The following is a 26,413-nucleotide window of genomic DNA, read 5'->3' on the forward strand; positions in this document are numbered from 1 at the left end:
CCTAGTGTTGGTGCAAGGAGCTGGAAAGGACAAGATTCAGAGGGGTTCCCTCTGCCGGGAAGAGCGGGTGAGGTTACCTTTGGCATTTTCTCTCAGGTTTTTGGCTGGAACAGGGCAGCTTTATTTTTCTGACCAACGCTCCATAAGAAGCATAGACTGTGCAGCCCAGTAGGAGTAGCAGCTAACCTGGCTTTCACATACTTTTACACCTACCCAAACTTTTGGGCAGAAGAGGTTCATAGTTGAAGAGTCATGGGAGATTCTCAGCACTCCCTTACGGGCTGCAGATCACCAGGGCACCATTATGACGTACTTCCCTCCCCTTCTCTAAACCTCCCATGCTGTAGCTTGTATTCTTTACAGCAATCTTAAGTTGCAGATACCTGAGTTCACCTGAGTACTACAAGCCATGCAGCTTAGTGTAGGATGGATGCAGCTTAGTGCAGGCTGCAAAATCCACCCAAGAAGCTGGGTAAATATACTCCGTTAGCTCTTCCCAAGCTTTGTGCTGCCATGGCAATGCTGCTAGCATGACCAGAGCTAGTTAGTTTAAAGCTAACTCAAGGTGTCCACACATACCCAATTAACATGGCAGCCACAGTGAAGACTTCCCAGTCTTGCGACTGCCTTCTGCACTGGGCTCCTCCCTTGGCAACTTGAGGACTTTATCCCACAGCCATTTTACCCTTTGTGAAGGGACTAAAGTAGGGTGAAGATCTCACCTCCCCAGTGAAGGCTGTAGAAAAACCTCAGCAATAACTTCACTCTCCTATCCCACAGTTTACTTGTGGTCTGCATGAAAGCTTGTGCTAAACTCGAGCTCATTTCACAGTCACTTATTTTTGAGGTCAGTAACATTACCATTGTCTTCTCTTCTATCAATGCCTTTTATTCTTAATACAGCTAAGAAAGTCTGAATTTAGCAAAGAGTTAATCCAGACTGGAGTATTATAGTTATTGCTACTGCTATTGTTCCTTATTGTTTGCACTGTGCTAATGCCCAGAGGTGGTCTTAACCACGACTCAGATTTTTCAAGGTTAAAAGAGATGATTATGATCCTCAAGACTTATCAAGGTCCATACAGTTTCATCAGGTGGTTTTTGCATCAAGCCCACAATTTCTGGTTGAGTTACAGCATATTTCATGCTCAATTAGAAGCTTCTAGGAGCCAAAAATACACCACATCCTTGAATAAATTGTGGCAGTAGTTAATTACCCTGACCACCAAAAATGTGTCATCTATTTCTAAACTGAATTTGTCAAATTCAAGTTCCAGTCACTGAATCTTGTTTCATCTTTGTCCAACACATTAAAGAGCCCTTTAGAAGTCTTCTTCAAAACTGACCGAGTTCTCTTAGCTTTCTCTTGGACAAACTAAAATTGAGCTTCTTTAGTCTCTCACTGTAAAGCACCTTTCCAGATCTTATTCTTATAGATCTTTGCTGAACTTTTTCTAATTTATCAATATGCTTTTGGGGATAATAGGAAACTAGGGCTGGAAGGGACCTCCAAGGTCATCTAGTCAAGTGCCTTGTTCAAGGCAGGATCATCCCTGACTGAAGCATCTCATCCAAGTGTCTGTCCAAACTGCTCTTGAAAATTTCCAGGGACGGAGATTCCACTACTTCTCTAGGTCGTCTGTTTAAGTTTTTGACCACCCTCATGGGCAGAAAGTTCCTCTTAATTTCCAACCTGAATTTCTTTTGCTGCAGCTTGACGCCATTGCTCCTATCTCTATCCTCTCCATAAATCATCCTCCAGGAATTTAAAGGCTGTTAACAAATCCCCACCTCTACCTTCTGTTCTCCAGGCTACATAATAACCCTAGCTTTTTCAGCCCTTCCTCATAAGTCATACTTTTCACGCCTCTATTAATTTTTGTTGCTATTTACTGGAGTCTCTCCAATCTGTCCACATCCTTTTTGAAGTGTGAGGCCCAAAAATAGACATAGTACTCCAAGCGAGGACTCACCAGTGCTGAATGGAGTAAAAGAATCACATTCCATGATTTGCAAATGACACTCCTGTTAATACAAACCAGTATAACGTTGGCCTCTTTTGCAACAAGAGTACACTGTTGGCTTATATTCAGCTTACAGTCTTCTGTAACTCCCAGATCGTTCTCTACAGTACTGCAGCCTAGCCAGTCATTCCCCAATCTGTATTTGGGCATGCAGTTATTCTGTCCCAAGCTCACAGCTTTGCACTGAGATATGCAAAGCATTTGTCAGCATCCTTTCTTATGTTATCAATAGAGAAACAGACATGACCTCTGCGTGGTAAGGTTTACAATCTAAAGTACAAATCCTGCTCATGTTTATGCATAGTTTTAATTTTGCTGCTTCCGACAGGCTTCAGTGTGGCTGTTCACATGTTTAGAAAGTGTGAATTGGATGTACAGAGTCAGAGCCTAGTAGGATTTTTCTGCACCCTAAATTGGTCCTATACATGGACACTCATATTCTAGAACATAGTTTTTCAATCTGTGGTACGTGTACCCCTGGGGGTACGCAAGACACAGGCAGGGGGTACGCAGGTACCCCAACACTGTCTCTCTTGCCCTCTTTTCCTCTCTCTCTCTTGCCCCTTCATCCTCTCAAAACTAAGGCAAAAAATTTGGTGCAATTAAAAAAATTAAATTCCCCAGTAATAATTTGGTGTGCCGTGCTAGGGGTTCATCCCTCCTAGTTTTGGCCAACATCACCTCTAGCCCAGGTACATACCTGAGTTGTGCAACCCTACCCACACCAGATCAAACTTCTGTCATATCACGCCCTTATATACACAGCCCTTCTTCCAATGTATGGGACACATTAGTTTGTAAATATAAAATCCCCTGGAAAATTGAGTGTCAGGGTACTTGTTCAAATTTTCAGAAGTTAGGGGGTACTTGCTACTTAAAAGGTTGAGAAACACTGTTCTAGAACTCTGTATGTAGCCCCAGTTATTCTACAACTACATAGCTACAAAAGCCCTAGAAACAGGTTGTATGGAGCTGTTGACAGGTTTAACTGTTTCTGGTTTTCAGTTTTTATTAGAAAATATCCACTGAAGCATCCTACCAAGTTTTTCACCCCTTAGTATAGAGGTGCACATTTCTGGGGTCAACAATACTCAGCTAAATGCCCAGTACACACAAGGCATGTCTACAGAAGATACTACTGAGCAGTGGTTACTGTACATTTATTTAGTATTTGTCACATAAAAGATGTTTGCTGAAGCTACTCCACAGTAACTCTGGTTACTGAGCATTTATTTAGTACTTGCTTATACAAGTACTAAATAAATGTGCAGTAACTGGAGTTACTGTGCAGTAGCGCCAGCAAACATTTTTTAAGTGACGTTACTGCACAGTAGCCTAATAGAACTGCACAAGAGCATATTAGCACTGTCTGTGCTGCGACGTGCTACTGCGCAGTATTATTCAGCCACTGTACAGTCAGCATCTCATGTAGACGTGCCCACAGACATCTATTTTCTCAGATTTTAAGTGATACCGAGACTTGTGTTTTATTTTCTTTTAAAAAGCACGGGAAGCTGGAAAAGAGAGAGCGAGAGGAAGAAAATAAGGAGTAAAATACTTCATAATATCCCAACATCAATGGTAAGAAACAAAGAACCCAAATAAATTCCCACTGGAATCAATAAATAAATCCCCAGTGACTTCAGAGGGGAGTCAGTCTACATTTATCATAAATAAGGAAATTCGTGAAGATAGTGTTTTACTGCATTTGCATTTCATGGCACCAGTATGAAACGTGCAATGTAGCTGAGTTAGGATTATTAAAGCAACTTTAACCATGAGAATTTTTTTTTTTAACCCTGAGATTTCCATCCCATCCCCTTAATGTGGCATTAAAAATAGTTTTGGCATTTGCTCTCTTATTTTGAAAAACATTTTTACAGTGTACAAAATATTCATGGGTATATGCACACACATGAAGGGAGGAGCACTAGATTAAGTTGTGTGTGTTTTTTTTTTCTTTTATTCTTTTTTTCCACTATCCTGAAAACTACCTAGTACAATGCTTACTTTCAACCAGCAGAAATACTTCACAATGGAAATGCAGACAGCCCGATGCATTTCTCATTGGACCCATTTACATCACCCACTGCAGTGCTTTGAGCCCTGACTCAAACTTTTAATATAGAGCCTGAAACCACAAAGCCTCTGGCACAGCAGGATCAACATAAGAGGACATTTCTGCATTTTGTCACCCTGTAAGCACATTACATTATAAATGAGGAATCAGCCATATAACAAGTTTGACAGTCTGTTGTTAAATTAGGCAATATAAATTGTAGCTGTGTTTTTGGCACATCCCAGAAAGTACTGTTGAAAATTCATGGCTATGAAAGTCCACTGTCTCTTCTATATACACCCTATAAAATATAAGATAATTCGTCTATAGGGAGTTTCACATAGTTTAATAACCAAGGTCTACTCAAGACACACATTTTATTATCTATTGTGTTTTTAGTAGTTACTACTTGGAAGAAATTAGGAAACTCTCCTTCCTTCATTTTAATTAAGAAGCTCAAGAGCCTACAATTGAATTTGCTTTGTGCTAAGCATGGTACATATACCTTGTAAAAGACAGTCCATACTCCAAACAGTTAAAATCTGCATAGACAAACTGAGGGAATGCTGGCATCCCCATTTTACAGATACTGAACAGGGGCACAAATTGCTTGCCCACTGTCTCTTGTGCCAATCAGGCACAGCAGAAGTGCTCTGCTCACACTCCTCTACTGGCCTCATGATGTACACATACTCTCAGGACCTCTGTATCGGGATGTATACAACCTGCTCTGTAGTCTCTGCACTACTTACAGAGTCTCCTGTGCTACAGTAATATTCAAATAGCCAGTTCAACCAGCTTGTGGCCCATCTGCATTACCACAGCAACAAAACAGGACAGAAGATCTAGCCTTCAGTGTTTAAAAGTGTATGTTTTAAACTAGCAACACACAAATCTTAGCCCCTCTCTCTCATCTTTCAATGTAGTTAAAAATTTTAATTCAGTGGACTACAGTGATTCAGAAGTGGATATGCTATAATCTGAATCAGAAACTCCTTTATTATTTGGACTAGGTATATGCAGAACTCTTCTTTAACAGACTAACCTTTAAAAAAATCCACTGTGTTGTTGCGTTTAGCAGAGCTTGCTGAAGCTAGCTATCATTTCTCTTTCATTTTGCTTCCTTTCAATAGACTACTTAGCATGCAGCAAGCTAAGAAACAACACACTGCAGCAGGCATTAGCTGTGGCTGCACTCTTCTTTTCATCAGGAACACAAACCGCACAATTCTTACAGCAACCAACATGAAAAGCCTTGAGTTAAATCCCTTATTTATTTAGTGTACTATAAAGGCCCTACTCTCTCATATTACCATTCTGATCAATCAGGTATGTGAGGTTTTCCAGGCAACAGGTGTTTTTTGAAACAAAATACAACCTTCGCTTCAGCTCATTATGTGAAAGAGACAGCAGCTGCAGGCATAATGCTTAGGACACATGGTCTATAAGACACCCAGAAGAAAAACACCCCTTGTTCTACTTGTTAAGGTAAAGCACAGATGTTATTGCAGCACTAAGTAGAAGCATAAGGCAACCATGGCCTGTGTGGCATGTTGTAAATTCAGATTCTAAAATTTCAGAATAACTTAATAGGGAGTAAATGTAATCACTAATTTCTTTACACAATGGAAACTTGCTAATGTATCACCCTTTGCTTCTGAAGAAATAGCCATTATTACTTTTTATTTATTTATTATTTATTACAGTGGCATCCATACAATGCTAGCACTCAGGGAAATTAAATCCATTTACATTTAAGTATTCTTTCAACTGACCAAATTGTCTATGTCAAATGGTAACCAGAATAGGATAGACTTAATCGTTCAGCTGAACCCAATGACTAGATTTGCAGTTCTGTAGAAGGGATTTAGTTCACAAAACTGCTGGATTTTTTTGTATGTTCATTTTTTTGGTCTGATGCAATACTACATCTGACCATTTTTAAGCAATGCTGAAGAAGCTTCCTTTCATGGAGGATTACAGTACTGTGATTTAGTTTTCACTCGCTGTGGGCACACAGGCAGTCACCATATACCAGCTGATGTGCAGTTGACCCACCTTGTAGTAAACTGTTCCCATGTCCTAAAGCCATTTAACTTAGTCAAGTTTTATATTGCTGTGCATCACCACAGCTTCGAGTGCCTTCCATGTAAAATCACTCACCAACATTCCTCCCTTTTCATGACCAAGCCTGTAAGGGAACAGGTTTTTGTTTTTGATTATTTTCCAGATTATCGATTCCCTCCATACACGTACTTTTCTTTGGCAGGCAGAGGTTTAAGGGTAGAGCCAAACATTGTGTTGTAAGTGTTGTCATTATGGTGGAAAGGTTTTTCCAAAGAGAAAGGCCCTACAGTATTTCTTAAAAATACTCAGACTCTGAATTTCTCTGACCTCCTGGTTCCCTCTAATTTTCTCTGTCTCTGACTGAGAACATCTTACCTTTTGGACTATTATGTCTAAAATTATATAGGAAACACAGCTGAAAGCACAGCCTCGGAACTCCTATTCCTTGAGCAGACTGTCTTAGTGCATTTTAGATGTGATACACTCGGACACACAAGCAGATAAAACATGCACCCTGTCTTTGCAGCCTAAGTGCACGCATTTCTGTCTGCAGGGTTTAGGAATATGGAACAGCAGCTGTGATTAATTAATGCATATGGGGAAAAGGCAAGATCACATAGACTTATTGAGATGTGTGAAAATCCTGAGACTCCTTCAATCCAAATCCCATTTAGTGGAAAGCACTTTACTAATTCTGGGAGATGAGCCTCCTATCTGCACATAGCTTTATGGCACTGCCAGGACTGATACACTGTCATCAGATATTTTCAGATGGATTTACCCTTTGCCCCTCTACCTCAAAAAAATAATGTTAAAAAAGGTAAGATTAAACAAAAGCATCCTACAGGCAAGATAGTATAGAAGTATCGCTCTACAGAGTGGCTTCATTTACTCTGAACTGACTTCAACTTTATAAAAAATTCCTCATTGCAAGATTTATTGCAAGAAAGAAAAAAAGGAGGAGGAAGAAAAAACAGGAGTACAAGAGAGAGAGAAATAGATGACAACTAGCTTGAATTGAATAAATTTCAAATAAGATAGGTCATGAGTTATAAAAATAAAAATATGCAAGGATACAAATTTTCAAAAATAATTAAAAAACCCTATAAATTATTTTAAACCAAATTGTGCAAATTAATGCTCTGTGTAACTCCATGATTTTGTTTCCTCTTACCTTTCTGATGATCTCCTACTTATCAAAAGTTGTCTTTAATTAGGCTAAAGTGTACACGTGTGCTCAACTCAATGCCAGAATGGACTATTTACATTGTTCACTGTTTAGAGTCTCCATGAGTTTCAGCAGCAGAAGGGCCTTAAGTCTTCTGAAGGACAGACTTCATCATCCTACGTGTTCATGAAGCCCATACTACTAGTGCTCTGTAGCTACATTTGACTGAGGCCTTCAAGCATTGTTGCCATGCTACTGGAAAGGTAAAACAACTGCAAAGATTCCCCTCCTGTACAATTAAAGCAGGTAGAGAAGACCCAAAGGTATTTTGAGACAGCTACAGTTACACTGGATGAGTGAAAATACGTAGATATACTCACATGTGTCTTCACATCACCTTCTAGAGTTCTGCTATTCCTGAGAAATTCGGCCACACTCCCATTCAACAGTCTATCAAAGGCTTCAACATATGGTGCTACACCTATGAGAGACAGCATTTCATTACAGCTGGTTCATAAAAGGTTGTAACTTACAGCACTGTCCTTTGCAGTCTAAGGGAAAGATACTGCAGATATAAGGGGGAAATGATTAAATTTAATATATTTCTGTCCCCACTAATTTGTAAAATCAGTGAAAATGAACAAATAATGGGAATTTCCAGAACAACAGATACAATAAAGTGGCAAGCAGAATCAAGCAAGCAGTGTGAAGATGTTAACTGTATACTGTATGTGGCTAGCCTCTTCTGTACTAAGATAACTGGTTCCAAAAATAAACACTCTCCACTACTTGCATAATAAACATGATTTAGATCTTTTTCATTAAGGAAGTGATATTAATGTACATAAAATAAACGACATCTTTATAAAAATAATCTTTATCTTTAGGGGGGCTGTTAGGAAGGCTTAGGTGGAGATGGAACTGGGACTAGTGACCTCGATCAATGACAACAAGAAATCCATGTAAAAAGATGTGGGCAGTGGGGTCCCCCAGGGCTCAGTCCTCAGGTCTGCACTGTTCAACATCTTCATCAGCAACTTGGACAAGGGGGTGAAAAGCACCTTGTTCAATTTCGCAGATGATACTAAAATGTGGGGAGAAGTGGGCACACTGGAGGAGAGGGACAGGCTGCAACTAGATCTGGACAGGTTATAGAGGTGGGCAGATGAGAACAGGATGGGATTCAAAACTGACAAGCACAAGGTGCTGCACCTGGGGAAGAAGAACCAGCGGCATACCTACAGGCTGGGGAACTCCCTTCTCATCAGTGCAGAGGCAGAAAAGGATCTTGGAGTCATTATTGATTCCAAGATGAACATGGGCCGACAGTGTGGGGACGCGGTCAGGAAGGCCAACCGTACGTACCTTGTCATGCATCCACAGATGCATCTCGAGTAGGTCCAAGGAGGCGATACTCCCCCTCTATGCAGCACTAGTCAGGCCGCAGCTGGAGTACTGCATCCAGTTCTGGGTGCCGCACTTCAAGAAAGATGTGGACAACATGGAGAGGGTCCAGAGGAGGGCCACTCACATTATCAAGGGGCAGCAAGGCAGGCCCTACAAGAAGAGGCTATGGGACCTGAACCTGTTCAGCATTCACAAGAGAAGGCTGAGAGGGGATCTGGTGGCCGCCTATAAACTGACCAAGGAAGACCAGCAAGCAATGAGAGAGTCCCTGTTCCCCCAAGCACTACCGGGAGTAACAAGGAATAACCGCCATAAGTTGACTGAGAGTAGATTCACAATCAGGGTGGCTAGGAGCTGGAACCAACTTCCAAGGGAAGCGGTGCTTGCTCCTACCCTGGGAGTCTTCAAAAGGAGGCTAGACAATCATCTTGCTGGGGTTGTTTGACCCCAGCATCCTTTCCTGCTATTGCAGGGGGTTGGACTTGATGATCTGCTGAGGGAGGTCCCTTCCAAACCTACCTACTATGAAACTATGAAACTATAATCCGTAATGAACAGCTGCTATGTCTAGTCACCCTACCCATTCCTGGAGCTTTGGTTGGTAGATGTTAATAAACAGCAAGCCATGGGGCTTTCCTTTAGCAATAGTGCAATTCTATGATAGGACGGGAATGGTTAGTTACTTTCTTATCAGTTTAAACTTTGAAGCTCAGTGTTTTCTTGTTTTCTCATCTTTGTTGGCCAAACTGTAAATTCTAATAATGATAAAATTTCATTCAGTCATTTGGCAAAAAAGGACAGTGCCACTAAATTACTCATCTTGATTAGTATATATACCTAAGTACACCACAGAAGTAGGAATGCCAGTTACACTAAAGAGTATACTACACTGTCTTCTAAGGCTGACTTGAATCATCTGGACAATTGGAAAATCCAGATATAAGAGCTACTTTTTTATATCCAATTGATTTTATGCATGGCTTTACATATCAACTAAGGCAGAGAGATAATCTTTTCCAGGAGGATTTCCGGTCCTCCTTGACATGTCCTCATACCTCTCGATGGCCCTGATCCAGCATGTGTTAATTTAAGCCATCCATGGCCTTTGTGAACCTGGGTGACTGGAGATCCCAGATTCATAACCATGAAGGCTCGTTTAGCAGTAGCAGCATTTTGGCCCTTTGACAAAAACTACAGGCTTAAGCCATCAGAATTCAGAACTGCCTGTACAAAACATATTGTAGTTAGGCTGCTTGAGGGGATGTCAAATTTGTCTTGTTCTCCTTATGTTACTTTCTTTTTTCACCTTATATGCTAAGGAATTTTGGCGCTTTCATCCATTTAAAATGTTAATGCACAAGGCCTTTGTATGTCTTACGATACAAAGTTTTCAATGGTGGGGAAGGAAATGTTTTCCAAAGCCAGTTCAGTGTTCGTCAAATCTGTCCCAGCCTCAAAGACACTTGTTTTAGCCTTTCCTCTGCAGCGCAGCCTCAAACAGAATCCACCAGCTGCACTAACAACACACAAAAACAGAACATAGCTAGGCCTATTTTTAAGAATCAGTTCTGCTGACTTATGAGAATATAAACTAGAGCAGCGGGTCCCAAAGTGTGACCTGCAGGCCAAGTGTGGCCAACAACCCCTTTTCATGTGGCTTGCCACCCAGGATTGTCCCTTTGGAAACAAAAGTTTGAGAACCCGTGACCTAATGTTTCTTGGGCCCTTGCTGTAATTTAACAACTCTTTGATTTGTCTTCAATCCTGCCACTATAATCTTCAGAAATAAAATGGGTACTATTCTCTCCTCACTATTTTGCCCTGCATGCTAACAGTATAAATTAGAAAGATACAAGTGAGACTAGAATGAGTCCCTTACACGTTATAAAGCAAGTAATTTATAAATTCTTTGAATCAGTAATATGGAAGAGAGCAACAAATTTCTATTTCTGCCTAAACCCTCAGGGAATTTCAAGAGCAGGAAATATAACTAAATACCAAATTTACTTGATTCTAAGATGACCTTGAATTTAAGATGACCCACCAATCATTAGGTTCTATGTATGGAAAATTTATAAATTTGTTATAATTCCCCGTGTATACAATCTAATTATTGGATGGTCATTTTTAATTCATCCTTCCCACCATTGCAGGGAGGCAGGCAGTAGGGGGGTAGGTGGTGTGGGGAGATCAAACAGCTTGCCCCCTGCTTGTGTCCTCCCCCCTGCCACCTCTGCCTCCTGCCTGCCCCCTCACAGCCTTGGGCCCCCATTCCCCTTCCCCCTCTTCCTCCTCAGTCTCTGCTTCCCACACCCCGCCTTACATTTGGCCAGCAGCCTCCATCCCCATTCTGGCAAGGGGCACTGAGCATTGCCACAGGTCAGCTCCTGGAGTAGCTGTGCAGGCTGTGCACTGCTGCTGGGATGGGACTTGGTGTGCTTGGTGTCCAAGGCTGCAGTGTGGATGCAGCCTGCCAGCAAGGAGTAAAGTGAGGAAAGGAGAGGGAGGCAAGGGAGCAGAAGCTGCATGGGGAGGGGAGATAGGTAAAAGGGTTTTCTTTCCCACGTTAAAAGGAGGAAAAAACCTCATCTTACAATCAAATAAATCTGGTAGTAATTTTAATAACAGCAACCTGGTAATGAGCTCCTGTTCTAAGTGAGGCAGGAGAGGGAAAGAGCCTTCTTGTAACAATGATATAATCAGTAAGCCATTAAAACTGCTTAAAATTGGAAAGAAAACCTACCCAGAAACATAATAGCATAGGGATACATAGCTGTGCTCAAGCTACCATTTACAAAGCAATGGGCCAAAATGAGAAATATCATTGGAAATTGTACTATCCTTTCCATTCCAGGATTAGGGTATGTTTTGTAAATATACAATATTTAGTAGTAATTTTTATTTCAGTTTGTGTGTGGGTTGAATGTTCTTGCCTGACCACATACTCAGGCAGTTTAGTTTAACATATACATTCAGAAACAAGTAAAATTCTAAATTCAGATATGCAGAGTATGACTAAGTATGGTTTGGCCCTGTGGTGTGGGGAACACATGTAAGTAGGTTCTGATACTAGCTTTATTTCTCTGTTCTTACGAGTTGCGCTTTGTAGATGCACTTCTGTGGGTGGAGCACAAAAGACAATATGCATTAAAACCAAAACTGAAATGGCAGCACTTCGCAACAAAATGATTATGAATGAGCGCAGATAAGATTTAACTGATCAGGCAATTAAATGCAATGACTATGCAGTGAAATCAAGGAAGCTGGGGGGACTCTACATTTCTGAATTGCCAATTTATTCAGCAAAATTTGTATTCTGGCTTTTCAGGAATGCTCATTACCTCTGCTAGTTAGAGCTATCAGACATTTGCAATGCATGAACCCTCTACAATAATATCAACAGTAATATGGAAAGAGCAGGGAAGCTTTGAAATAAGGATTATATTTAGGGTAGGGATTTCAAAGATAAGGTTCACAGGCCAGATCCAACATGCAGAATCATATCATGTGGCCCACAGGACTCCTGAAGGGACCAGGAACTTGCAGGCAGAGTGAGAAGAGGTGGCCCTACAACCAAACTCCTGTGTATGGAGCCTTGTTGGGGATGCCTGTTGGCAGTGGAGGGGCAAGTGACAGGTGCACTAATTGTTTCAGATTGGGAAGTGGTAGAATCATAGAAAATTAGGGTTGAAAGGGACCTCAGGAGATAATCTAACCCAACCCCCACTCAAAGCAGGACTGTCCCCAACTATATCATCCCAGCCAAGGTTTTGTCTAACTGTGACTTAAAAACCTCTAAGGATGGATATTCCACAATCTCTCTGGATAGCCTGTTCCCTTGCTTTACTACCCTCCTCGTGAGAAAGTTTTTCCTAATATCTAACCTGTATTTCTAATATTTCCCTTGCTGCAACTTGAGACCACTGCTCCTTGTTCTGTCATCTGCCACCACTGAGAACCATCTGGCTCCATCTCCTTTGTAACAAGCCTTCAGTCACAGTGGTTAATATCACCACTACTCACCCCACCACCTGAGTGGGTCCAGATCCAGCTTGCAAGCAGCCCTGCAGTTTAGGTCTGGCCTGGGGGACCAAGGAATTGTGACACCCCTGGTCTAGGATACTAATTTATGATTATGATTATCCTGGTAAATTTTCCAGACGTCTTCAAAGAAACTGATCTTTGTTAACTCACAGCTCCATAAGGACTTGTTCTCTCTCACTGAACATAATACGTGCTGCTCTAACAAGCTCTGTATCCAGCACTCCCAAAAAATGTATAAAAGAACAAGACATACCTCCATTGACTCCATTGACAGCTTCATACTCCACTTCTGCAGACCTGTGTGAATCTGAAAACAGCGATTCCAGTCGAGTAACAGCTTTTTCCAGCCTCTCCATCAACACATGAGTCTCTGCCATTCTGAAACACTAAATCAGAGATGGAAACTTTGTTAGTTATTTCAATGACGGCACAGGAATTTACCACTATCATCACTCTGCCATCTTTTATGGTTTTAACTTTCACCAAATTTTAGAATTTGACAACTTCTGACAACATTGTAAACAGTTCCCTCTCATATCCCCAAAAACTGAAGACTACATTTTAAGGGTCAAATATTCAGAAATGGCTTCTATTTTTAATCCTGCAAATAAATGGAAAGAAAAAATGCATGCCAGTGCAATTTTGGTTACCTGGACAGCCTGATGGCACCTACAAATTGGAGCATGAGATGCCCAATTTAAATACAGATAAATGTTGGCATAAGGTTGTGCCTTCTATTTACAGATACTAAATACAGATCCAGTTGAGACTAGACTGAAAGCTAAGCTTTGAATGTGTACCCTCTCTCTCCGGATTTTGACATGGCACTTTCTTAGATCCTCCTAATGCTTTTATACTTTGCAGTATGATTCTGTTCCAGTCATCTTACTGAAGACTCTGCATTAATAATTAAGCAGCCAAGAAGGTCTCTGCTTTACTTCTTCAAAGTCTGACTTTTCATCAGTTTATGTGTTTTTCTTTTCTTTAATAAAGTACACAGTTAACAAAATGCATCACTGAATATAAAAGCCTGGTATCCACTTTTCCACAAACATTATTTAATTAACAGCTTCCATGCACACATTTGTCATTTAACGTTGTGAACTTTTCACTCTGCTAAGTGACACACAAGGTATGCACATGTTACTACCTAATAAAATGTCACTGCTAAAAGTGATAATCCTTACAGATGCCAATAGTAACACTAGATTCCAACAAACTGCATTAGCAACCAACACAAACAGAACTGTGGTTCTCAGAAGTCCCATTTAACTGCAGGGAGCGCCTAAAATGCTATCATTAGAAGGTAAAGCAATATGAAAAGAAGCTACTATCATTATTATCCTTTAAATTTAAATTAAATAACAGCATATTAGCTGTTAGAATCCTGCGCCAAGGTGCAGAACAGTTTTGCTGACTCAGAAAAGATGAGTCTGTTCAGCTTAGTCTTCCCTACATAATAGTCTAAGGGGGTTTTACATGTGAACTATATGAAGAGATGGAAGATTCCACAAGGAGAAACATTAGAGCCAACCGTTCTCAAGAGAAAGGGTTAACTAAAGTGTGTTTTGTCTTTATTTACATTAAAAATAAAGACATAGATCAGGGAAGGAGTAAGTCTGAACTATAACCAAAGTGCATGTTGTGCTAAGTGCAGACTGGACATTCAAGTTTGCTCATATTAGAAATCTCCATTGTTCTTCTTTGCAAAAGTGATTTGAATATCCATTAGTAGTTCAAAAATATGTGTTTATTGTTTAATATAAACACATCTTTTGATTATGGGGTAAAATAGTATCAGGAGAGCTTCCGAAATGTGCAGGATTTTTTGAAATTTTGTATTAATAACCTTTTCTTAAATAAAATACAAAGAAATTGCAGATTCTCTTCACTCCATGTTGTATCAAATCTGACAGAGTAAAAAAACCCACTACCAACTTCAGCTATAAAAGCTCCTAAACTGAGTTTGGGCTGACTCAGTTTGGGGAAAAAAAAACCCAGCCAGGCTCCGGGAACAGCATGAGATGCGCAGGTGCAAGCCCGCTGCGCCCCAGTCCCCCAAAGCCCCTCAGTGACCCCCAGCTGCCGCGGAGCACCCCCGCCAACGCCCAGCAGCAGTCGGAGGGAAGTGGGGCCCCTGGTGGGAGGGACTAGCCCCAGCCTAGCCACAGGGAAGTGGCTAAGTTGGAGCCGAGGGGGGTCTCGCCCTGCCCCGGCCCCTACTTCGCCCATCCCCCCAGGGAGCCGTGTGACCAGAGCCTGCACAAACAGGCACACTTGTCTGCCCGGCATGTGAGTTAGCACAGGAGTTCGCACGGGAGGGCGAGCAGCAGGGCCCAAGGCCTTGCCTGTGAGCCCCCCAGGGTAGGCATCCCCAGCCGCAGCCGGCCCATCAGTGGCATGATGCAGATGGGCACATGCCATACCGCGAGAGTCCCCTCACGGTCTGCGGCCCCCCACACCGGCGCCTCAGAGGCCTCCACCCAGGCGGGGCCCATGGTTCCGGGCTCCATGTGGACGGAGCCCCTGGCTCTCGGCTGCAGGGGCTGCCTGTCGCTTTTTCAGGCTCTGGGGCCTGTGGGGTCTGCGGCGCGCCAGCTGGAGGAGCTCCAGGCCACAGTCCAGAGACTGCGTGCCATCAGGAACTGTGAGCAGGAGATTGACTCCTACTGCCAGGCCCTTCTCCCCCAGGAGATGGAGGGTAGACCACAGTCTCCCTTCAGGACAAGGGAGGACTCGGGGACCTCCCATGCTGTCCAGCCCAGGGGTTAGACCAAGGTGGTCAAGGGCCCCAAGGCCTGCCGCACCAAGGCCCCCCCACCACTGCAGCTTTGCAACAGGTACGAACCTCTTGCAGCCTCAGCAGAGCCTGCCAAGCTGCCAGCTCCCACAGACAACATGGACACTACTGTAGCTACCGCCCCCGCTCTCCCCAAGACAAAACACAAAGTGTTTGTCATGGGAGACTCCATCCTGAGGGGGACCGAGGGGGCAATCTGCCACCCTGATCCCTTAGCCTGGGAAGTCTGTTGCTTCCCAGGAGCCTGCATCTGAGACATTGTGGAGAAGATCCCTAACTTCCTCCAGCCCACAGACCACTATCCCATGCTCCTCATCCATGTGGGCACTAATGACACGGCTCAGAGCACTCCCAGCTGCGTCACGAGATGCTACAGGGATTTGGGAGCAGGGCTAAATGGTCTGGGGGCACAGGTGGTGTTTTCTTCAATCCTCCCAGGCTCGGGCTATGGCCTGAGGAGGGAGTGGAGGATCCAGGTAGTGAACCAAAGACTGCAGCGCTGGTGTCATCGGGAAGGTTTTGGCTTCCATGACCACAGTCCACTCTTTGGTGAGAGAGGCAGCGAGGTGCTGGGAAGAAATGGCCTCCTCTTCTCCCTGCTGGGGAGGAGGCTCTTCTCAGCCAGGCTGACTGACCTGCTCCACCGGGCTTTAAACTAAGCTCGCTGGGGCACAGGGGGATTACCGCCACTGCTGGCCCAGTGAGCAACCCTTGCAAAGCCAGCAGGCCAAGGCGCTTAAGGGACCCCAGCCCTGGAACAACCAGTAGGCCAGGCAAGGGCCCCCAAGGAGACACTTGCCTGCCTGTACACAAATGCCAGCTTGGGGAATAAACAGGAAGAACTTGTTCTCCTGCTTAACACAAATAATTACACTGTCATAGGGATAATGGAGACCTGTTGGGACTCTACCCATGACTGGACCATGGGTATAAATGGCTATATCCTATACAGGAGGGATAGAGTAGACAAAAGGGGCGGGGGTGTAGCTGTCTATGTCAAGGAAAGCTACGCATCCATGCAAGCTGACATTGGCACCCACAGTGGACTTGAGACCCTCTGGGTTAAAATTCATGGGGAACACAGCACAGAGGATACTATGGTGGGAGTCTACTACAGACCCCCTACCCAGGGACAAGAAATTGACTACGAGTTTGCCAGGGAACTGGCTGAAGCTGCATGCTCCAGGTCCATGGTTGTCATGGGAGATTTCAACTACCCAGACATCTCGTGGGAAGAGCGCTCAGCTAAATCCGAGAAGTCACAAAGCTTCCTCTCGTGTGTGGATGATCTCTACCTGACTCAAGAAGTCTACGGACCAACGAGAAGAAAAGAACTGCTCGACCTGGTACTGGCAACCAGGGACGACCTAGTCGGTGACCTAATGATCGAAGGGAAGATTGGGGACAGCAACTATGAGCTGATCACCTTCACCATCTGCCGTAAAGCTGGCAAGCCAGTCAGCAATACACAAGTCCTTGACTTCAGGAAAGCTGACTCAGACAAGCTCAGGAGGCTTGTCAGAGAAGCCCTAAGGGACCACGACACCAAGGGGATGGAAGTTCAGGAAGAGTGGTTGCTCCTCAAGGGAGCAATCCTCGATGCACAAGCTAATGCTATTCCATCTCGGAGGAAAGGCAGCAAAAGGGCACAGCAGCCCCCTTGGATCTCCAGGAAACTAGCGGACCTCCTGTATCTTAAAAGGAAGGCCTACAAAGGATGGAGGACTGGAACCACCGCCAAGGAGGAATACTCTGCTCTTGTCTGGACCTGCAAAGAGCAAACCAGGAAAGCCAAGGCTGTGACGGAACTCCAGCTAGCTACAAATATCAAGGACAACAAAAGTCCTTTTTCAGATATGTGGGGAACCAGAGGAAAAGCAAGGGCAACACTGGACCCCTACTGAACCAGATTCATAGATTTCATAGACATTAGGGCTGGAAGGAACTTCAGAAAATCATCGAGTCCAGACCCCCGCCCAAAGGGCAGGAAGTCAGCTGGGGTCATAGGAGCCCAGCAAGATAAGCATCCAATTTGCTCTTGAAGGTGTTCAATGTAGGTGCTTGAACCACCTCCGCTGGCAGGCTATTCCAGACCTTGGGGGCTTGGACAGTAAAGAAATTCTTCCTTATGTCCAGCCTGAAACGGTCTCACAGTAGTTTATGACCGTTCAACCGCGTCATCCCTTGGGGCACTCTGGTGAACTAATGTTCCCCAGATGGGACAACTGACAACCGACACCCAGGAAAAAACCAACCTATTTAATGGGTACTTTGCATCAGTCTTTCATCAGTCCCATGGGACGCCCCTGCCCACTACGGGACAGGGAGGCCTGGGTGGGGGGATTCCCTGCCCTCCATCAATGCTGACCTCATGAAGGAACACCTTGAGAGGCTGGACACCTTCAAGTCAGCTGGCCCTGACAATTTACACCCCAGGGTACTCGGGGAGCTGGCTAGCATCATAGCCCAGCCCCTGGCACAGATCTTCGAGAACTCCTGGTACTCTGGTGAAGTGCCTGAAGACTGGAAGAAGGCCAATGTGGTGCCTATCTTAAAGAAAGGGAGGAAAGTGGATCCGGCAAACTACAGGCCCATCAACCTGACCTCTATCCCGAGGAAGGTCTTAGAAAAGATTATTAAAGAGGCCATTCTTAACAGCCTGGCCTATGGCAACATCCTGAGGAATAGGTAGCATGGGTTTGTTGTGGGTAGGTCTTGCTTGACCAATCTTATTTCCTTTTACAACCAGGTGACTTATCACCTAGACAAGGGAGAGGAGCTTGACATCATATATCTTGACTTCAAAAAAGCCTTCGATCTGGTATCCCATGATCACCTCTTGGCAAAACTGGCCAACTTTGGCCTCAGGTCCACTACGATCCGTTGGCTGGGGAACTGGCTCTGTGGTCAGACCCAGAGGGTGGTGATTGATGGAAGTCAATAGTTGTGGTGCCCTGTGACCAATGGGGTTCCCCAAGGCTCTGTCCTTGGACCTATATTGTTCAACATCTTCATTAATGATGTGGACATTAGTGTCAGAAGCAGACTGGCCAAGTTCGCCGATGACACCAAACTCTGGGGCAAAGCATCCACAGCTAAGGACAGGAGGGTGATCCAGACAGATCTTGACATGCTCAGGAAATGAGCAGATGAGAACCTGATGGTGTTTAACACTGAGAACTGCAAGGTTCTCCACCTTGGGAGGAAAAACCTGCAGCATCGTTACAGGCTCAGCAGTGCTACGCTGGTTAGCACTACAGAAGAAAAAGACTTGGGGGTCATGATTGACCACAAGATGAAAATGAGCCTTCAGTGTGATGCTGCAGCTAGTAAAGCAAGCAAAACGCTGGTTTCCATCCATAGATGCTTCTCAAGCAAATCCTGGGACGTCATTCTCCCGTTGCACTCAGCCTTGGTGAGGCCGCAGCTGGAGTACTGTGTCCAGTTTTGGGCTCCACAATTCAAAACGGATGTGGAGAAGCTTGAGAGGGTCCAGAGAAGAGCCACATTCATGATCAGATGTGAGGAAAACAGACCTTACGACAACAGGCTGAGAGCCATGGGACTCTTTAGCCTGGAAAAGTGCAGGCTCAGGGGTGATCTGATGGCCACCTATAAGTTTATCAGGGGTGTTCACCAGGATCTGGGGGAATGATTGTTCACCAGAGCGCCCCAAGGGATGACGAGGTCAAACAGTTATAAACTCTTGCAAGACCGTTTCAGGCTGGACATAAGGAAGAATTTCCTCACTGTCCAAGCCCCCAAGGACTGGAATAGCCTGCCACGGAGGTGGTTCAAGCACCTACATTGAATGCCTTCAAGAAAAATTTGGATGCTTATCTTGCTGGGATCCTATGACCCCAGCTGACTCCTGACCCTCAGACAGGGGGCTGGACTCGATGATCTTCTGAGGTCCCTTCCAGCCCTTATGCCTATGAAATCTATGACTCACATTGTAATGAGGACCACCTTCTGCCTAAGCCAGTACTCCAGCTCTCCCATTGGTTTCCAGTACACTTTTGATCCACCATTATTTGATGGCAAGTTTTGTAAAGCACCCACTTTCTAAAGTCAAATTTTCAATGAATATATGCACAAAATTATAGCTAACTTATAGCGTCTACTCCTGCTAGGTGCTCAGTACCTCCTGTAAGGTGAGCTGGGCAGTGAGTCAGACCCTCACAGAACTGAATGACCAAATGGGAAGTGAACATTTTGTGCAAGTGGGATCATTTCATGGGATGAAGACCCTTTCTGAGCTTTAATTTTTCTTTGCATGAGTTATCAAATTGTATGTGGTTCTCTTCAAAGCTGCCATCAGCATCAGGACACTAGCATCAGGACACCAGCAGTCTGTCTTTACTGAGTCTAGCCACATTACACAGAATTAAGAAGTGTTTCTGCTACATGCGACAGGACTGTCAGGATTTCAGGGTTTTTTAAATGAGAAATGCAGCTGCCATGAAGTGTGCACTCATTAGGTTCAGTATGAATAAATCTATTTTTCAGGGTATTTATAGTTCACTCATCACCATGATATTTGCATCAATATCCATATATATGTGCATATATGCATAACATATACTTTTCCCACAACAGTTATTTGTGCTGTTGAACTGTGTCTGAATCTTGATTTGTCACTAATTATCTAGGAATAATCAATCATTTAGTAAGAAATTCAGTTGAATAACGCAATAGTCCATATACATTGATTTCATCATCTATTATGCCTGCGACGTCCCAGACTATTTTACAAACGCAAAATACAAGAATCCTCTACTGAAATGAAAACACCACCGGACACCAGCACAACAATGTATGCTGCTCTACAACAGATCGAAAACCAGGATGCACAAATTTTACTTATGCGCATCCTTACCAGCATCTCTCAGTAGCTACCAATTGTATATTGCTTGTACCTGTATTCAAAGTTTTGTATTTTTATGCTGTCATCCTAGCTTGCACATTGAACAGTCAAACTGATATCCTATAGCCACAGTGGATCTTTGGAGGTTTTACACTGATGCAGCCAGTCAGGTTCTACACTATGTCCCCCCCTTCTCCCCAAAGTGATTGTGTTCAGCAGCACCCAGGTAAACAGTTGAGCACCTTGTCTCACTAGGGCCTTCCATTAAGAAGGTCTCTCAAGTTACAGGCAAACACATCTTTTAAATACTTTAAAAGCGGGGGGGGGGGGGGAGGAAGCTGCTGCTTGGGAGTGTGCATCAGTTCTTGTGAACTAACTGCTACATATGCATGATCCTGCATTTGATCCTAAATTTGACCCCCAGTGAAACAGAATTAAAGTTGCAGTGTTTTTGCTACAGTCATATTGTTATGGCTGCATAATGCTCTAATGTTTGTATTGTAATAGCTTGTATCAATATCTTTTGATATAAATACAATTGTTACATCAGCCTATACCAGTGGTGAGCAAAATATGGCCTGCAGGCCGCATCCAGCCCACGAGGCCATTCTATCCGGCCTGCGGGGCCCTTAAAAAATTTAGAAAATTAATATTCATCTGCCCTTGGTTTCTGTTGTCATGTTGAATGTAATAGTTTGAATGCTTGTAATAAATACCCATTAGCCAATTTAGAAAAAAGGCAAGGTTCACCTTTTTATCTAGGATCATTGCTTGTTTCTGCCTATATGGTGAATGTCTTGATTCTGAATTTTATCTTTAGAGGCCTTGCTGCGAATGTGCTGAATGTCTTGGTTTTTGAATTTTATCTCTAGAGGTCTTTAACAAAGTTAACCTAAAAGCGACCCTTGGGCAAACATTTCAAGAGATTGAAACCTAGGGGCTTTTGAAAAGGGGTTGGCACTAGAGGTCACAGCGATGTTGTGAAAAATCTCCAAAAAGCAAGAATACAAACTGACCACCCAGCAGAAATCTGTTAAAAGATCCGGGCCCAAATTTGGGAGTAGTGACAGGTTTGGGTAGGAGGGGCCCAAGATGGCAAATCATCCAATAAAAACTGTAACCTACAGTCCCAATTTGGAGGTAACCTCACTTGCAGAACACCGAAGGAAGAATCAAAAGTGTAGGCCGGATCAGACTGATCACCTGAACCACCCTCTCCGTGAACAAGAACTCCCATTCGCACTGAAGCCTAGGAGCGCCTGAGTGGGACCAAAGTTAAGGGGATTTGTTCCTATCACTGCTGAGACCAACCCTAAAACCATAACTAAAGAATAAAAGTATATCTGGGGATTTGGTTTCTAGGAATTCTAGGATTGTAAGTATACCATGAGAAATAATAGTAGTGATTCCAATTTAACTTCTACTTGTAGTTGTTTTTGTAATACTAATTCTTATAGTATTGTTTGGGAAGGATTTCTTAAAACTAAGCAGTGTTATGTGTGTAGCAAGGAATTTTAAAATAAAATTGTGTTGTATGAATTAAGTGTAAAATCATTGTGAAATCATGCAATCAGCCAAATACTCCCCCAGCCAGGTGCATCAAACAAATCAGTAAATTGTGTGGGATCTTTCTTTATCCCATAAACCACCAGAGACACCCATCAAAAATGGCAGTAGGACCCAGGGGAAGCCCAGCAGGCTCCTGTAACAGCAGGGCCTGCCCGGCCCCACCCCCTCAGCTGAAAGCCCTAGGAGGGGCTTCTGGCCTGGGACCACGTGGCTACCCCAACCAGAAACTCAGGTAAGGGCAGGGTGGGTAGGGAAGGATGCTGGACAGGGAAGGAGCATGGGGAAGAGTAGCCCAGAGAAAAGCTGAGAGTGTTGTGGGGTGAAAAGCAGCCCCTCGCCCACCCCATGGCCAGCGCCCCATGTTACAACCGCTTGCAGCCCATAGGGGATTGCCTGTGCCTGCTCCGGACAGCCCCGCGTGGGCTGTGAGCGGCTACAGCAGGGAGCACCGGTGACAGGGCAGACGAGGGGCCACTTTTCACCCCCACGCTCAGCTTTTCTCCGAGCTCCTTCCCTGCTCCTTCCCAGTGTGGAGGAAAGTGGCCCCTCACCCACCCCGTGGGCAGCGCTGCCTGTTGCAGCCACTTGCAGCCCACGCAGGGCTGTCCAGAACAGGCACAGGCAGCTCCAGGCAGGCTGCAAGTGGCTGCAGCACAGGGCCGCTTGCCCCCACACATTCAGCACCACCTTGTAACCCAGTCCTGCAGCCAGCCTGGGCCCTGCGTGGCTCCAGGCTCGCCCACTGGGGCTGCGCATGGCAACAGCAGCTGCGGTCCCCCCACTTGCTGTACCGGGTACTACTGCCTGTGCACTGCCCAGAGCTCAAGCTCTGGGTGGGCAGCAGCAGCCAACACTCCCTGGAGCGGCAAATGGAGGGGCTGCAGCTGCTGTTGCCATGTGCAGCCCCAATGGGTGAGCCCGGAACCAACATGGGGCCCAGGCTGGCAGTGGGGCCAGGCAACATGCTGGTGCTGAGTGCGGGGAAAAGCCTCATGCCTGGCACCCCACACTGTAGCTGCTTGCAGCCCGAATGGGGCTTCCTGTTCCTGCTCAGGACAGCCCCGCATGGGCTGCGAGCGGCTGCAGCAGGGAGCACTGGCAATGGGGTGGGTGAGGGGCCGCTTTTCCCTCACACTCAGCACCAGCTTCTTCCCTGCTGGCGAGCAGGGGGTTGGGGATGTGCACTGTCCCCAGCCTGTACTGTGTGGCTGGGGCCACTAGGAGTGAGCAGGTGCAGGAGCCAGTGGGAGCATGGGGCCCGCACCAGTGTCCCGGGCCCAGTGCCAGCAGGTCCCAGCCAGCAGGGGCTCTATGGAGCCGGGCCAGCTCCCCACTCTCCCTGCTGGTGCAGTGCAGCCCAGCTCCACAGACCCCTGCCAGCCTTTACCCACTCTGGGCACCACCGGAGCTGGCCCTGGGACACTGGTCCCACGACATTGGGACACTGGTCCCAAGGTGACCGGGGGCGGGGCACCTGTCAAGGAGCAGGGCTACCCATGTGGCTCTCAACAGCCTGCCAAAACTGGGTAAGCAGCCCTCCGCCCAAAATAATTGCTCGCCCCTGGCCTATACCAAAGGTAAAAAAACAACAACACACAACTCTTTCAATGAAGACATCATTTACCTGCCTGGGCAAACAGCCTGGAACAATGGCTTGGAAAGGTATTCAATGGTAAAGTCAACTCGGATACTCACCAACAATAATTTTAGTATCAAAACTTCGCTAATTCTATAAGACCACAGATCTGGGCAATTTACTATGAGTTATGTTTCCTTTTGGTGTCACAAGTGGGTGGCCTTGAGAGAGACCCAGTAAAAATGGAACTTAAAGTCAAGTAGTTTGGCTCAGCCTCTGGGAAATGGGTGGAACTTATTTTGTGGGCAGACCTAGGAGGAGTTCTCCCAAACCTGACACGTACCTGTAAGTATAAGTTGGCAATAACCCAGGAAAATAAAACAGGTTTGCAAAGGAAATTTTCCTGCTATCCTTCATCTAACGAAGCTCTCATATTAGTGAATGCAGAAATGGCAACCTACATGGTGCTGCTTCTGCCATCATTCTGCACAACTTAGGAAGAGAACCTTCTTGCTTCATTTTAGGTAGAAAAAAGTTGCAGCGAGGCCACAGGGAAAATGAATGATATATAAGCTAATGAACATGAAGAGCAAAGGTTTTGGTTTTGGACATAGCACAGATGGTATTTCCTAAAATGTAAGTCTACTTTGGAAAACAACTATAAAAAAGTAATATAAGGTGTCTTGTTCTTTGTGTTCTCTCATTGCCTTATCACTTACTAGAATAAAAGCAAATGTTTTTTACCTAGCTCCCAGCCCTTCAAAAACCAAACTGAGACCTGAAAAATCAAGCCACACCTTTCTTATATAGCCTCATCACTTGAGATATGACAAGCCAAGTTCTGCCCTCTTGTTACACCTGTGCAACCTAATAAATCATGATTGGGAAGATGAAGAACTTGGAGCCAGATTTAAAAAAAGGACTTGGGTGCCTAGAGCAGACCTTCAGTACCTAAGTCCACAACTGTAGTCCATAAAACACCGCTCAGCAGCTGCCCAAATTGGAAAGACTTCCCTACAGGCCTGTAAGTTCCTTTGGTGCCTGAAGTTCTGCTTGTGCCTGTGGCCAGAATTCCCCTGGTATGAACAGCTGGGGTCCCAATTCTTGCCTCAGCCCTACTGAGATCCAGAAACTAGGCCGAGCACTACCTGGGTTCAATCTGGTGGGCATGTTCTGAACATACTTGCGAGACTGGGCCCTTCACAAATGTTACAGTTGCTACTGCTTTTCTTTTAAAACAGCCAAGATAGGAGAGCATGGTGGTGCCAAAGCTATCACATAATAGCCTAGTAGTTAGAACACTTGCCCAGGTTCACAACTGATTTCACTCTTCTCTGCCTGACAGGGTCCAGGCCAACATCTCCTGCTTCCCAGAAGTGCCCTAACCACTGGATTATAGGTTTCTCCAGGAGAGAGAGGAGACTGGAGGTGGAAAGGTGAGAGAAACTCTCCATGCTTCCTATTGAAGCTGTGCCACCATATAAAAAGAACCACAAGACTCCTGGAGTTAGAAGGAGACAACACAGGATGAGCTTGACTGTAGCTTAATGAGTCAAGCACACAGCCAGTATAGAAGAGACCTGGGTTCTACTCCCAGGAGTATTTCTGTTTTTTTAATGCAATATTTAGCATTGTTTAACACAGGCAGCCTGAGAGCAGAGGCCAGACCCTCGTCTCCCTTGTAACCAGAGGACTGTCCTAACCATGGGCAAGAGCCAGGCTTTCTGTTGCCTTCCGCCCACCACATAACTTCATAGTTTCATAGTTTGTAGGGTCAGAAGGGACCTGAGCAGATCATCAAGTCCGACACCCCGCCATGGCGGAAAAGAGTATTGGCGTCAAACGACCCCAGCAAGGTGATTGTCTAGCCTTGTCTTAAAGACCCCCAGGGTAGGAGCCAGCACCACTTCCCTTGGAAGTTGGTTCCAGATCCTAGCCGCCCTGACAGTGAAGTAGCGTCTCCTGATGTTTAGTCTGAATCTACCCTCTGCCAGCTTGTGACCGCTATTTCTAGGCACTCCTGGTAGTGCACAGGGGAGCAGGGACTCCCCCAATGCCTGCTGGTCCCCTCTGACTAGTTTGTAACAGGCTAGTTTGTAACTGTTGTAACTTGACCAGCTTCAACAGAATAAGCCCCATTCAGTCTCCAACCAACCACTCATCATGTTATTAAAGAGGCAGATTTCTGCTCAGTTCTTTAAAAGAAAGATTATAGGAGCTTTCCTTCAGAAGAGGATCTCAGGCTCTGCATTCGGAGTGGATGGAGGTCCCTTCCTGCAACCCAAAATTGGATGTCAAAGCTCCTGAGAGACGCAGGCTTTCAAACTGCTGTGCTTAGCACTTGCTTTCAGCTAGCACTAAGCAGCTCCCCATTCAGAGTATGTTAAATCACCCTTCTGAGGCACTGCTAGATAGAGCCTACTCACCTAGCTCAGGGGTTCTGGACTCCACTTGGCAGCCAGGACACCAATGAGACACCTATATGCTTTATGAGATCTAGCCATTATTCCCTTGCACTGCTTATTAAAAATCTCAGTTACAGTCCTCAAATTATATAGTAGCCCATACATTTCCACTTTCTTTCTCAGAGGCTCCAATGTTACTGAGCTACAAAATATACAAAAAAGTACCTCCAGAATTGGAGAAAGATAGCATCTCACATTTGCAACTGGCTTTATTAGAGATTGCCGGTAGCATACAGCAACCTATTTCAGGACAACCGGTTTCATCAAACAATTAATATATTTATATATGGCACATTTTAATGGCAGGGGAAACATTGTTACATGTTCCTGAAAGTCTTCTCAAATTGGAAAAACACCCAATGACTTA

General features: G+C 44.8%; 1 protein-coding gene across 4 annotated transcripts in view; it reads right to left on the reverse strand.

Moving 5' to 3' along the window:
- The window catches only part of CAP2 (cyclase associated actin cytoskeleton regulatory protein 2), a 104,008-nt gene that overhangs the window by 70,289 nt on the left and 7,306 nt on the right, over positions 1 to 26,413 (reverse strand). For all 4 annotated transcript variants that reach the window (XM_090039234.1, XM_090039232.1, XM_090039235.1 and 1 more), the window contains exons 2-3: positions 13,023 to 13,155; positions 7,699 to 7,799 (exon numbers count right to left, since the gene is read on the reverse strand). In XM_090039234.1, the coding sequence (XP_089895360.1) occupies positions 7,699 to 7,799; positions 13,023 to 13,146 (225 nt within the window). In that variant the 5' untranslated portion in view covers positions 13,147 to 13,155. The remainder of the gene's footprint in view (positions 1 to 7,698; positions 7,800 to 13,022; positions 13,156 to 26,413) is intronic.

The sequence above is a fragment of the Crocodylus siamensis genome, chromosome 3, assembly GCF_052110815.1.
Source record: "Crocodylus siamensis isolate JL-2025a chromosome 3, ASM5211081v1, whole genome shotgun sequence".
In the NCBI taxonomy this organism is placed as follows: Eukaryota; Metazoa; Chordata; order Crocodylia; family Crocodylidae; genus Crocodylus; species Crocodylus siamensis.